At 51.8% G+C, this 14,379-nt stretch overlaps 1 protein-coding gene across 1 annotated transcript; it reads left to right on the forward strand.

Annotated features, from left to right (window-relative positions):
• Positions 1–5,426: 5,426 nt before the first annotated feature.
• On the forward strand, positions 5,427–12,895 carry LOC119434422 (uncharacterized). Its single transcript, XM_049659480.1, is given in 6 exon segments — positions 5,427–6,805; positions 7,183–7,421; positions 7,537–8,329; positions 8,446–9,229; positions 9,365–10,886; positions 12,848–12,895. Coding segments are annotated over 6 exon segments (4,755 nt in total). The 5' UTR covers positions 5,427–5,436.
• The last annotated feature ends 1,484 nt before the right edge of the window (positions 12,896–14,379 follow it).

The following is a 14,379-nucleotide window of genomic DNA, read 5'->3' on the forward strand; positions in this document are numbered from 1 at the left end:
ATGGGCTCCCTGGTATGCAAGCAAAAAGCCTTGAGCGTGTGCCACGGCTTACCGAAAAACACATCAAGTCTTGAAACCCTTGCAGAAAGCAGACCCCTGTCTGTGCCAGTGCTTCTGCAGCGGAGTTTCTTCGACTCTATATGCGCTTTGCTGCCAGAGTTCCGGGTCATCCTCTTGCTTGCGGCAGTGGTCTTGCGGGGCGGAGCTTCATCCTGGCGAATTATCAAAGCCATTTTATGCCGACAGAGCCCCCGTGCAAATTTACTTCGTGCCCAATCGTCACTTCAGTACATGGGTTCAAGAGCAAGCGAAATACTCCCGGGCCACCGCTGACACGCTTTCCTTTTTGAGCATATTTATACCAGTTACAGGGCTCCCCGTCATAGTTATACTGATGACTCCGTAACGCCTACATCATCTGCAATTGGTGTGGGGATTCCGTCTTCGGAGTGTTACCACCTGTGTCACTCTCAGCCACCGCGCTTCAGCTACAGCCACTGAACTAGAGGCACTACGGACAGATTTTGCTTACATCATAGACCATAGAGCTCAATCTTGTGACATAGAGCTGTATCTTGCGAAGCCTTGCAGTTTCTGAAGTCGCCATGCACGCAGGAATAACTCCTAATGGATCTCGGGCGCCTATACATCACAGCCTTCTAACTGCATTACAGCGTTGGTTTGCAGTGGTTACCAGCCCACTGCGGTCTACGAGGCAACGTTCATGCTGCTGTGCTGCAAAATCTCGACAGGGGACTTCGAAAGAAGGGGTCCAGATACCTGTCCAGTGAAAAGACGCGGCGACATTGGAATATGTAGAAGCATGGCGTTTACAGCGACCCTTCTGGTCAGATGCAAACCATCAGTACGGACCCCAATATAAAATCAATCAATCTTGTGACTTTTCAAGGCCTCGGCAAGATCAAACATATGTTTACCGCATCAGATTCAACGTGGTCTACACGAACTACAAGTGGAAAATTCAACTTACAGATTCGACAATGTTCTCTGTAGAAACGCCCCTGGAGGCCTGCAGTGTATTTTCTATGACTGCTGCCGCTACTTGTTTGAGAAACAGTCTCCGAAGGTGGCACTACACCTGCAATGAGACTCGAGCTTGGAACTGCGGCATATTCTCGGTGCCCGGCAAAGCACCATCTGCACGTTACGCCCCAGGAAAGCACTGCTGGTCTTCCTGTTGTCCCATAGGCCCTCACCAAACTCCGTAAATATCTCTATGGTGTATATATGGGATGGTATTAATGTACGTGCTGTTCATGCGTTTATCACTGTGCATCTAAAAATCATCACCCAGCACCTGGAGCAGCATGTCAGGTGATCAACCAGGCTAACATATCCAGCTTATCATCAAAGCTTGTGTGTCTCTTTATCTCTCTTCCAATAGCAGCGCGCCTGGCGTTAAAAAAAAGAAGCTCAAAAAGCGCAAGGAAGTAACGCATGTCTTTACCGGGTTCCTCTAAGAGCGTGCAATTCGTCGTGTATAGCACATCAGTAGACAAACCCAGAAAAGATTGCCTTTCTGGCATATTTTCACCAACTATGCCGAGTCACCAGTCTTCATCGCTTTTTTTTTCAACTTCTTTCTTTCTACAGAAAAAAAACTTCATGCTGGCTTGCGCAATTCTCTTGGAGCGTTACTACGGCTGCCTTTCATTTGTCATCGCGATTCTCCACTCCTCGTAGCCTTCAAGAGACAGCTTAGGAGCATTCATGGGACGGCGCCCTAATCGTTCGCAAATAACGGCTGACGTGCCGGGGGAAGGACTCAAAATAGAAAATTACGACGACACGCGCAGCTTTCGAGACGTTGAACAAAATAGAGAAAGAGGGATTGTCTTGCGACGTTAGGCGGAGAGGAGTCGAGCGAAGTACATAAGCCATGGCAGGGGCAACTGTCGCTTTAGAGGCTATCAGATGGAAGTCAACACTGTCGCTCTCGTTTTTCTATTTTTTTTTCTTGAAAATTCGCTTCCGTACGAACTCCTTGCTGACTACTACGTAAAGCCAGCAATTTGCGAAGCGTAAGACAAAAGCTACTGATTACTGCCTCCCCCCCCCCCCAAAAAAAAAAAGAAACCAAAGCAGGAAAGCAAAAGAAACGTGAGAAGAATGTCAACATTTGTTTGTCGATAACGATAATTACGATTCAAAACAATAATATCATACTGAGGCACGGTTAGTTGCTGGCCGATACCAAGCACGAAGCTGAACGCCGGCCTTCACTGCCTCACGAAACGGCGGCGAAACTATGCTTCCCTTATAAAAATATCTATTGAAATGTTGTGAATAGATTGTTGAGAAACTGTTGACTCAATATGCTTTCAATTATCGCTGACCAGTTAATGAACGTACACCACAAAAACTCAATAATAAAGTCGCTGAGCATTTCCCAACAGTAAAGTCATTGACTACATGTTGTCGACTTATTGTTGAATCAAATTGAGTATTGTTCAGGCTTCGTGGGCCATATTGAGATTCAGTAGATGTAGGAAAAACACGTATACATGTGCGTGTATTGTACATGTTGTTTTATATATCTTAAAACCACTATATATATATATATATATATATATATATATATATATATATATATATATATATATATATAAGTGTTGTACGCGTTTGTCTAAAACATGAACGAAAGCTTGTTCCTTCCCAAGATTGAAGCGAAGTTCCTTTAATACGAAAGGAACGCGTTCCGGTTACACTTCGAACATTGAAACGTGTCGTTACATTAACGTTACATTTTATGATTCTTGAATTAACATATAGTGTCGGATGATCCTGCGGCGAAATAAAATGGGCAATTTAAAAGTTACATTGAACAACATATATTATGCGAATTTTAATATCATATAAAGCAGATTCTCTGGTACTATAAAGAATCCAAAGAAACACTCCTATAAACATGTTTTCAGGGAGAACCGGACATACTTCAGACATGTCTAACTGCAACTTTGGTGCTCATCTATTACAAGTGCAACCCATAAGGAACTTTCCACTTCGGTCTTCAACTGCGCAGTCAAGGTACTGCGCTTTAGATGTGCAAATAGAAAGTTACTCAGGTGCACCAATATAATTAAATTTCTTGCACAAGAAACCACATTGAAAGAAACAATACATAGGCGTTTAATGAATGATAATTCTATATTGCAGTGTGAGTGAGAAAAACAAATGACCAGAATACATTTTCGCAACTTTGTTAAGTCCCTTGTTTGAACTTTCAAGAGTTGCATCTCGATGTTGGTGCCTTACAGACGAACCCGTTTTTCAAGCCAAGCTTCTGTTGCCTTCCAAGTGTTGGCGGTGGTGGTGGTGTCACATTAAACCCTTATTGTAAAAGTGTCGAAAACTCGCGTTTCGTTCCCTTGGTATATACGAAAATCGGGATGGAAGGATACGCATGTGTGACTGACATGACTGAAAAGTCATGACATCAATAACATCACATGCTCGTCAGTTACGTCACGATTCACGATAATAAAATCACTTGTGGCGCATACCCGCATTGGATTTGCGCGTACGGGCCAGGGACAAGAAAGAAAGAAACAAAGAAATCCCGTGTGGCTCTTACCGGGGCCGCACATTTCAGCTCCGCTTCCAGAGTAGAGTAGGCGCGGGGAAAGCTGCGCCGGCGCAGGATCACGTGACGTGCTCGACCAAACGGGGAGAAAAAGGAAAGGAGCGCCCGCCGCTATCAGTGCGTTATCGGCAAAAGACTGAGGCGACGTTCGTCCAACTCGCCGGCAGGCGAAAAAGCCCCGTCTTTATTTCCACAGCAGTTTAAGTAGAACCAGCGTGACGTCAACGACACGTGGTTCCATACACATGCGTCAGGCACAATGAATCGGCACATCATGCAGGAGCGTGCTTTCAGCCGCATAGAAATACAATCAAGCACATCCCCCCCTTTCGCAAAATAGAAGTGGTTTCCATGTGTGGCATTTAGAACACTCGCGCACGAACAAAAAGCAAGAAACAGTGGCAATCGACCACGAACAAAACCTTATTCATCAACCCCGTAGCGAACTGGTCGCTTAACCACTCTGCCAGACTTGGTCACGGTTACTGTAGCAGAAGGTACTGAAGTTGAAATCATAGCCCCTGAAGCTAAAGGCAACCAAGCTGTTAAGGTAGCGGGTGACTCCCTTTCCATAGAAACCAATTCGGCTGTATCGCTTTCATATGGAAACTCGTAGCTGCCTTCGGCCTTCCTCTGTTCTGGCAAGCGGTTCCGCATTCGTCGGTTACGCCGGAGCGTACTTCCTTCCTGGGTGCGTATTATGTAGGACCGCGGTGTAGCGGCTGTCGCTAGCACCATTGCTCTGGTCTTCATGTCTGTTACCCAAACGAAATCGCCTGCTCTTAGTTTATTCAGTTCCCGGGTTCTGTGGCGCCTGTTGTAGTACCGTGCTTGTAACATCTTGTTGGCACTGTCTTTGGCCCGAAGATTAAGCAGCGGTGGCTGCACTGGACCACGCAGCTGCGGCGCCATTAGAACTCTTGTCCTAAGACGCCGGCCCATGAGGATTTCAGCCGGACTAGAGCCAAGAATGCCTGGGGTCGCCCTGTAGGCAAGCAGAGCCAAGTACGGGTCCTTAGATTTAAGGATCAGGCGCTTAATTGTTTGCACCATACGTTCTACTTCCCCATTAGCCTGAGGGTACCTAGGGCTAGCAGTGACGTGACCAAACCCATAATCATGTGCAAACCTATCAAACTCTGTACAAGAAAATTGTGGTCCATTGTTTGTCACTACGGTCTCCGGGATGCCATGGCGTGCAAAAATGCTTTTAGGGGCGTAGCTCCTCTTAGTCTAACCTTGTCACGTCTCCGTTGTCCGGCGTATCTCCCGACAGTAAACGGCAGTATCTCCCGTATAATGCAATAGATGGCGCTGTCTCATGAAAGTACATAAAAACTGCAGTTCAGGGACGATATTCTAGATGGCGCTGTACTCAATCTGTGTCGTCATCACCATTTCTCGTCTCATTTCCTAGATGGCGTTGGTCCAATAGAATTGTGTGCACAATGGCGCTTGTGTGAATCGACACTAGATGGCGCTGGAAGTGCCGCTGCTCTCCGATTGGCTGCTGCGCGGGCTGCGCGGGGATGCGCAGGGAGCGAGCGCCTCTCTCACTTCTTGGATCGTCGCCGTACGTGTCGGATCGTTGGTGGAGCATGGACGATGTGCAGCGGTGGGCGCGGATGGCCGCTGCGGCTCGTGCCCGTCGGCAGGATCCCGCGGTGCGATCTCGAGAAGCTGCCGCCTAGCGAGCGCGGCGCCTGGCAGATCCCGAGACGGTGCGCGCCAATGACGCCGCGGCGAAACGTGCACTGCGATCAGCGGACCCCGGAATGCGAGAGCGGAAAGCGGCGGCTCAGCGAGCGCGGCGCCTGGCGGATCCCGAGACGATGCGCGCCAATGACGCCGCAGCGAAACGTGCACTGCGAGCAGCGGACCCCGAAAGGCGAGAGCGGGAAGCGGCGGCTAAGCGAGCGCGGCGCCGGGCAGACCCGGATGGTGCACGTGCGCGGGAAGTGGTGACCAAGCGGCGGCAGCGGTCTCACATTCAAGGAGCCGACGCGCTGTTCGAGCGGGAATTTCTCACTCATTCGTTTGGCCACATTTGCGACGTGTGTGATCTACTTTGGTTCAATAATAACCTCACCGCGGTTTCTGGCATCAGGAACTAGCAGAATCAGGCCGCCGCCATCGCCGTGCTCCGCCGCGAGTTTCCCGGTGGCGAGAAGGCGCACAGTGAGTACAAACTTTGCTCCGCGTGTAAAGACTCATTGGTCGCTGAGAGGGTGCCTCCGTTGAGTGTGTCGCACGGGTATCGCTACCCGCCGAAACCGGCGCACCTCCCGCCGCTGAATCCCGTAGAAGAGCGTCTGATCGCGCCTCGTCTTCCGTTCATGACCATCAGACGATTGACGCACGGCGGCGGTCAGTACGGGATCAAAGGGCAAGCTGTGAACGTGCCCATATGCGTTCCCGATACGGTTTGGTGCCTGCCTCGTAACGTGCCCGAAGACGCGGCTATCGACGTGCATCTAAAGCGTCGTCTTGTCTGTAAACCGTCTTACAAGAAGGGTCTGGTCAAGAAGCGCCGCGTGCACGCGTGGCTAAAACACCTGGAAACGTCTCCCCTCTACAAACATCTGGACATTAAGATCGAGTGGAAGCGGCTCGTGGGCGCCGACGACGACGAGGTATTTGACGATGACGAGATCGAACCGGCGCCGCAGGTGAGCGACCTTGAAGACCCTATGCAGGCTGTGATCGCTCTCAATACCATCAGTCATACGATGGTGTTCGACGGCGGGGCGGCAAGTGCAATGACAGCTGCTGCAATGGCGGCGGATACCGCGGCGGGAATGGCGGCGGCTGCAAAGGCGGTGGGGGAACGAGGCCTAGTCGAAGGCACCCACAGTCTGCACTTGGCGCCCGGTGAAGGTCGTACCCCGAAATCGCTACACTTTGATGAGTATGCCGAGGAGCTGTCCTTCCCGCAGATTTGCTTGGGGGTGCCGCGCAAAATAACCGGACCCAGGTCAACGCCGTATGCCAAGGCGACTAGTGAGACTAGGCGAACCGATCGTCGTGGAGTGCGTCCCGACCACGTGCTCTATATGGCAATGAAGGTGATGAGATACAAAGTATCAGAGAAGACCATGACGTTCAGGACGAACGCGGCCACCAGTGCGATAACGCGGCAGCAGCTCGAGAATTCAGAGTTTGTGGACGATCTGCTCAACCGCGATCTTGGATTCACCCGCCGTGGTTGCTCAGTGGCTATGGTGTTGGGCTGCTGAGCACGAGGTTGCGGGATCGAATCCCGGCCACGGCGGCCGCATTTCGATGGGGGCTAAATGCGAAAACACCCGTGTACTTAGATTTAGGTGCACGTTAAAGAACCCCAGGTGGTCCAAATTTCCGGAGTCCCCCACTACGGAGTGCCTCATAATCAGAACTGGTTTTGGCACGTAAAACCCCATAATTTTTTTTTAATCTTGGATTCATGCGTGGGGTTCTGAATACTGTACAATACTGGCAAGAGCGCCGTAAGGATCTCTTTGCAATGATCCGGCAGCTGGGGTAGCCCCACGTGTTCCTGACCTTGTCGGCCTCCGAACTGCACTGGGATCGGCTTCTAGAAACGCTCGAACGTCTGCGCGTGGGCCCCCAAGGCGTAGCGCGGGTGGTTCGAGAGTTGAGCGCCATGGAGCGCGTCGAGCTGGTCAACGACGATCCAGTTGCGTGTACCATCTACACCAACCGCATCTTCCACGTCGTGCTCAACGTGCTCAAGGACAAGCGCTGCTCGCCCTTTAAGCCCTACGTGGTCGTCGACTACTTTAAGCGAGTCGAGTTCCAGCAGCGAGGAAGCGCCCACGTACACACCATTCTGTGGCTCGAAGAGGCGCCCCAAGAAGAAGTGTCGTCGCACATGCCTCGTACCCTGGAGATGGTCGAAACGCTGCTCACGCTCGACACGGACCTGCACCCAGATTCACGCTCACACACACACCTGCTACAAGAAGGGTCGCACCAAGTGTCGTTTCGGAGCACCGTTCATGCCCAGCAACAAGACGCGCATCGTGGTTCCATTTCCGCCGACCGAAGAAGAGGCTGAAAAGACACGAAGGCGAAAGCTCAAGGATCGCTACGAGCAGATGCACGATGCGCTCGAACGCGGCTCGTTTGACTCGCTCAAGGAGTTTGCCCGCACGTTCCATGTGGCATCAGACGCCGAGTATATGGAGATTCTGAGGGCCGGTTTCTCGCGCCCCTGCGTTCTGCACCGCCGCACTCCGGCGCAAAAGTTTGTCAATGCGTTCAACCCCTGGATCGCAAAGGTCTTGGATTCCAACATGGATCTCCAAGTGATCCTCGACCACTACGCCTGCGCCACGTACGTGTATTTTGTCAACAAGGCTGACCGGGGGTTGTCCAACTTCCACAAGGCGATTATGCAGATTCTGGACGAGAAGCCCGAGTCGGACTATGCTGCCGTGGTTCGCTCGCTCGGAGTCACTATGCTCAAGGGGGTCGATATGTCGGCACAGGAAGCGGCCTGGTACCTTCTCGGCCAAGAAATGTCCGAGAAGAGCAGGGACGTCGTCTACGTGCTAACCTGCTACCCTGAAGAACGGGTCCGGGTACGCAAGACTAATGAGCAACTGGCCAATGTCGGCGCCGCATCGACCGACGTATGGAAGCCGAACATTGTGCAAAAGTGCGACGCCCGACCCGAGGAGATGGAAGACGTCTCGCTGACTTTGCGCGCAAATACAAGACCGGGTACGGTCTTCGCCAACAGCCCGTGGTCATCCGATATCGCCACTACAGCGCCGCATGACCAGCCGCAAGACTACGTGAGAGAGCAGGTGCTTCTCTACGTGCCATTTCGCAACGAGGTGGTCGACGTACTCGACAACAACAATACCTCCAGTTTTATGGCAACAACAAGGATCTCATTGCGGCAAAGCGTTGTGAATACGACGTTGCCGGTGACGATGACGTCGTTGCAGAAATGATACGCCAGTGCAGGTGTCGATTGGAAGCAGAGGAAGAGGAAGCCGCAAATGTTTCCGCAGGTTCCACCGCAATTTCTGCCGCCGTCGCAGACGAAGGTGCAGATGTCTTACCCAGTGAAGACCTCGTTCACCTCGCCAAGGATACGAGTCCGTGTGCGGCCGTCCACAAGCGGCAGGATGTGATGGCAAGGGATGTGTACGATAACCGCATACGCATGACAAACCCCGAACAGCACGAATTACTCAGGGAGATTATACAACGTCAGACCACTCCCGGTTCGCCACCGCTGCGTGTCTTTCTCACGGGGCCCGCCGGTTGCGGAAAGACGTTCGTGCTCAAATTGCTCATGGACGTCTACAATCACTACAACGGTGACGCCCGACCGTACGACTCTTACGTCGTGTGCGCGACCACGGGCAAGGCCGCGGTCGCCGTTGGAGGCATCACAGTGCATGCGGCGTTCAAGCTTACACGCAACAAAAGGGGCGTCGCGCTGTCCGATGACGAACTCCACACGTTCCGGGTTGCCTTCCGAAATGTCAAGTGCGTCGTGGTCGACGAAGTCCGCATGCTGTCGTCCGACAACCTCAGCGCCATCGATCTCCGCCTCAAGCAGATAACACAAAGACTAGACGAACCGTTCGGTGGCTTGGACGTCATCATGTGCGGGGACCTGCGATAGTTGCCGCCAGTACGAGCCAACGAGGTGTACAAGAGGTGTCGAGAAGCTGGCGGGCTCTTCGTGTCCACAATCAAGTGGCACTACCTAGACTACTTTCCTCTCGTGCATGTCGTCAGGCAAGCGGACGCCTCGTTCTCGGCCCTGCTCACAAAGATCGGAGACGGCAAGGAGCTCGACGATCGAAAGGTGCTACTCATCGAGAGCAGGTTCGTCACCGCCGACGAAGCGCTGATGCGCGCGCCCTCTGCGGTGCGAATCTTCTACTCGAACCAAGAGGTGGCCAAGTTCAACACCTTCGTCGCCATGCAGGAAGGCACCGACGTCGTCAAAGTGCGAGCCGAAGACACGTACATCGGGTATGCAGATAAAGATGCAGTGCGGACTGCAATCGCAAAAGTGGATAACATGACGCACACCGAATTTGCCAACCGGCCCCGCGAAATCACGGTCGTCATTGGAAAACCATACATGATCAGCACCAACATTGACGTCGTCGACGGGCTCGTGAATGGGGCGGTTGGCATCCTCGTTGCATGCGAGAGATCCCACTCCGAGGGTAATTTACCCAAGCGATTCTGGTTGGAGTTTGACCAATCCGCCTCGGTTGGTAGGCTCGCTCGTCTACGCTCCAAGTGGATCGCGGAGGAGGCCAGGCGATACGGATACGCCGTCGGCGCGTCTTGGGTCCCGATCGAACCGCGAAGCACCACAGTCACTCTTGATCGCAAGACGGGCGTCGCGTGTAAGCGAGTCCTGTTTCCGCTGGTGGAGGCGAGTGCTATAACTGTGCACAAGCCAGAAGGGGGTACCTACTCCTCCGTTGTTTATGGGTACGATAAAACGCACCCGCAAAAACTAGTTTACGTTGCACTCAGTCGATGTACCAACATCAATAACCTGTATCTCACTAATGCAAAAGGGGACCACTGCTTCTACCACAAACCCAAGAACGAAGACACCACAATGCTCAGCGAGTTCAGGCGACTCGATCAACACAAACTCTCCACAGTCACGGGAACATTCCTTCGTGCCCTGCGCGAAGAGGTTGATGCGGCAAACGAGTTTACCTTGGCCCTACTCAACGTTAGATCCCTCAACGCGCACGCGCGGGACGTCGAAAGGGACCCCGTGCTCACAGAGGTGGACGTGCTCTGCTTCACCGAGACTTGGAACGCAGCCAGGCCTTTCGTGAGCGGATACATACCCGTGACGTGCACCGAAGACGCAGAACGTACAGCCGGTGGGGTGGCCGTCTACGTCAAGCAGAAGATCCCTGCTGTGGACGTACAAGTGCCGCTCACCAGCCAGAGTCATCACGGTGAATATGCTGCGGTCGAATTTGGTGACTCGGATATCGTCGTCATGGTCATGTACCTAGCGCCCAACCTATCCAACGGGGACGTAAAGTTCTTCGTGGACACCGCGTGCAATAACTTTGACGTCAAATACAGAAACAGACCGTTCGTGCTCGTGGGTGACTTTAATGTCGACATATCGGACCGCTCCACCAACGATTGGCTCGTTCAGCAGATGGCCATCAGATACTCGCTCAGGTGCATCTCCCTAGACCACCTTGCGCCTACTACCGTGCGGGGGTCGTGCATAGACATCGTGTTTGCTAACATTCCCCTTAAACCGGTACTCGAACCCCTAGCTGTGCACTTCTCCGACCACAAGTGCGTTTTATATAAAGGTTACTTGAAATCTCAATGTTTTCTTCACCGTACCTCACGTGTTTGCATGATGATTTTATCGCGCGAACTTCTCGGATGATTAACGGTATCACCCATAACCTCCGGAGCTTCGCCCACCTCACCGTCATTCACCTCGTGAATATGCTGTGATTTTTTTAGTCTTTCTATCACCGCGCCAGTTTTTGTTGAGGGAAGGAGGGCTACTTCCGGATACCATGACAGGTAGTCGACCACGACAAGATAATGACAGTTGTTAATAAAGCACAAATCGACCCCAACTCGTTCCCACGGGAAACGTGGCGTTGGGGTTGAAATCAATGGCTCCAAGTTCTGGGTGACAAAGCGCGCTCAAGTAACACATTCTTTCACTTGCCGCGCAAGTTTTTCGCCGAGGCCTGGCCACCAGACCAATTCTTTTGCCAAAGCTCTAGCCAGTCCTTGAGATGCCCTGATGCCCATCATGTAGCTTTTTTAGTACTTCATTTCTTAGGCACTAAGTTACCACCAATCTGGTCCCCTTTAGCAGCGTGCCATTGCCTTCGGAAATTAGTGCTCGTTCCTGCCAGTACGGAACTAAGTGACAGGGAAGCTTTGGTTTTTCCGGCCAGCCTTGGCCACACAACTTAAGCAAGGCTTGACAAACGACGTCCGTTTTTTGCGCATCGTGCATTCTGTTAACACAATTGTCACCCATTTGAAGTCCTTGCACACATGTTTTGACGAAAGACGACACTTCCGAGACGGTCAGTTCACCGGCGACTTTATCTGCTTTCGTCGGTGCTCGTCAAGGAGCGTCCGCCGTTATCAAGCTTTTACCGGGAACGTACACAATATGAAAGTGATACCTCATCATCCGCATTCTGAAGCACTGTACCCTTGGCGGCAACACATCAATAGGCATTTTGCCAAGCAACAAAACAAGAGGTTTTTGGTCCGTTTCAAGCACCACCTCAATACCTCTTATGTATTCATCGAACATTTCGGCAGCCCATGGTAATGCTAGTGCCTCTTTTTCCAATTGCGCATAGCGTTGCTCGGTTTTGGTCAGTGACCTTGAAGCAAACGCTATCGGTCGGCGCTCGCCATTGCGTTGTTTTTGGAAAAGGACGGCACCGAGACCATAAGACGAGGCGTCTGCCGAAAGAATCGTGGGAAGGCGTGGATCGTACATAGCCATGCATTTTGCCGAGCAGATAATAGATTTCAAGCTTTTAAAAGCCGTGTTCTGAGCAGGACCCCAAGCACATTCGGTCTCTTTCTGTAAAAGCACCCGCAGCGGGGCAGTGGTTTGTGCCAAGTTCGGCAGAAAATGGCCTAGATGGTTGGCCATGCCCAGAACACTGCGTAATTGCGATATATCAGAGGGTGCTTTCAGCTCTTTAATGGCCCTGAGTTTGGCCGGATCCGGCTGTACGCCTTCCTCGCTTAGTAAGTGGCCCAGAAATCTTATACTTCGAACACCGAACACACACTTTGCTTTGTTTAGGGTAACGTTATACTGGGCCAGCTTAGCTAAGACGCTTGATAGCCTAGAGTCATGTTGTGCTTTGCTGTCACCAAATATGAGAATATCGTCCATCAGGTTGACGACGCCAGGAAGGCCGGTAAGGATTTCAGACATTCTTCTTTGTAAATACTCTGGAGCTGATGAAATCCCGAACGGCAACCTAGTGAAGCAGTACCGCCCAAACGGCGTAATGAACGTGGTCAGCTCTTCTGAGGCTTTACTAAGTCGCACCTGATGGAAGCCGGAATTTGCGTCCAATTTGGAAAACCATTTTGCACCGGCAAGTGAGCCCAGTGTTTGGTCGAGAGTAGGCAATGTGTATCTTTCTCTTCAGACAAACTTGTTCAACTGCGTAAGGTCTACACATATCCTTACATCTCCCGAGTGTTTTTGTACAGGCACAATGGCGGCACACGACTCTGTTGGCTCTTCGACTTTACGAATGATGCCCATTTGTTCCATCTTATCGAGTTCTCGTTTTACAGGCTGCTGAAGTGGTATAGGAATCCTGCGTGGTGCGCTTATTGCATATGGAACAGCGCCTGGTTTAAGCCTTATTGTATACTCCCCGGGCATAGTGCCTAAGTTGTTGAAAACTTGAGGGCACAAAACTTCGTAGTTGGGTTCCTTGTGAGCCACAGAGTCAACGAACTTGATGACTCCCAACGCTTCGAGAGCCGGCAAACCGAGTAGTACATGACGCAAAGGACTGACCACGTAACACGTTTGGCGAGAAGTTTGTCTCCTCCAAAATATATCCGCCTGAAGCTTGCCCAGAACATTTAGGTGGTCACCGCTAGCGCCTGTCAAGACCTCGTCGGCCTTTTCCAAGCTCGTGGGAAGTACAAGAAACGACGCTGGAATTACGGACACTTCTGCGCCTGAGTCGACCTTTGCGAAAACAGGCACCGAGTTAAGCAATACCTGAACGTAACATGCTTTGGCGCCAGGCGTCTCGATCGACCGCGCCCAAAAAAGCCTCCCCAGTGTCCTTTTGTACAGACGACACTCGTACCTTTCGCTGGAAGCCTGGAGAAGTCCCCTTGAGGCACACCTTGCCGAAGTGTCCCTTTAAGCCGCAGTTGAAGCACCTCTGGTCCCTCGCTGGGCAGGCTGTCCTTGGGTGCGAGTTGCCTTCGCAGAAGATGCATGGTCCGTCGGAACGAGCTGATGTCGGCCGTGTTTCCTTGCTACGTTGCGGTTTCCTGCGGTAGCCCACTGCGTTAACGTTGACGTCCTCACATGGCTTGGACGGTGTGTAGTCGTGGACTTCGTTGGAGTTTTGAAGTTCTTCTTGCTGCTGCTGAACGGTCTCTTTTAGGCGGGCCCTCGCCAGGGCAATTGCGAGAGACAGCTTGGGATCCATTTGGAGCGACTCGGAAAGTTTTTCATCCCGCAGGACCACGACGAACCGATCCCTGATGAGGCGCTGCTTGAATTCTCCGAAGTCGCATTTGTCTGCCAAGACGTGTAAAGCAGTCATAAACTGGCCAATTGACTCGCCAGACATCTGGTGCCGCTTGTGAAAGCAAGCGCTCTCGCAGACAACGTTGCTCTCCTTGATGAAGTAATCATCGAAGTTCTTCTTGACCAGCTCAAATTTCTTCGAATCTTCTGCCGAAAGATTGAAGGTGGCGAAGATGTCCCTTGCTGTTGACACCATGTGTCAACCATGTGTCAACCACTTCTGACACCATGTCATAGCGGCACCCGCCGCTATCAGTGCGTGATCGGCAAAAGACTGAGGCGACTGTCGTCCAACTCGCCGGCAGGCGAAAAAGCCCCGTCTTTACTACCACAGCAGTTTAAGTAGAACCAGCGTGACGTCAACGACACGTGGTTCCATACAGATGCGTCAGGCACAATGAATCGGCACATCATGCAGGAGCGTGCTTTCAGCCGCATAGAAATACAATCCAGCACACGTTCC

This window comes from Dermacentor silvarum, unplaced genomic scaffold, assembly GCF_013339745.2.
Source record: "Dermacentor silvarum isolate Dsil-2018 unplaced genomic scaffold, BIME_Dsil_1.4 Seq1059, whole genome shotgun sequence".
NCBI classification, from domain to species: Eukaryota; Metazoa; Arthropoda; class Arachnida; order Ixodida; family Ixodidae; genus Dermacentor; species Dermacentor silvarum.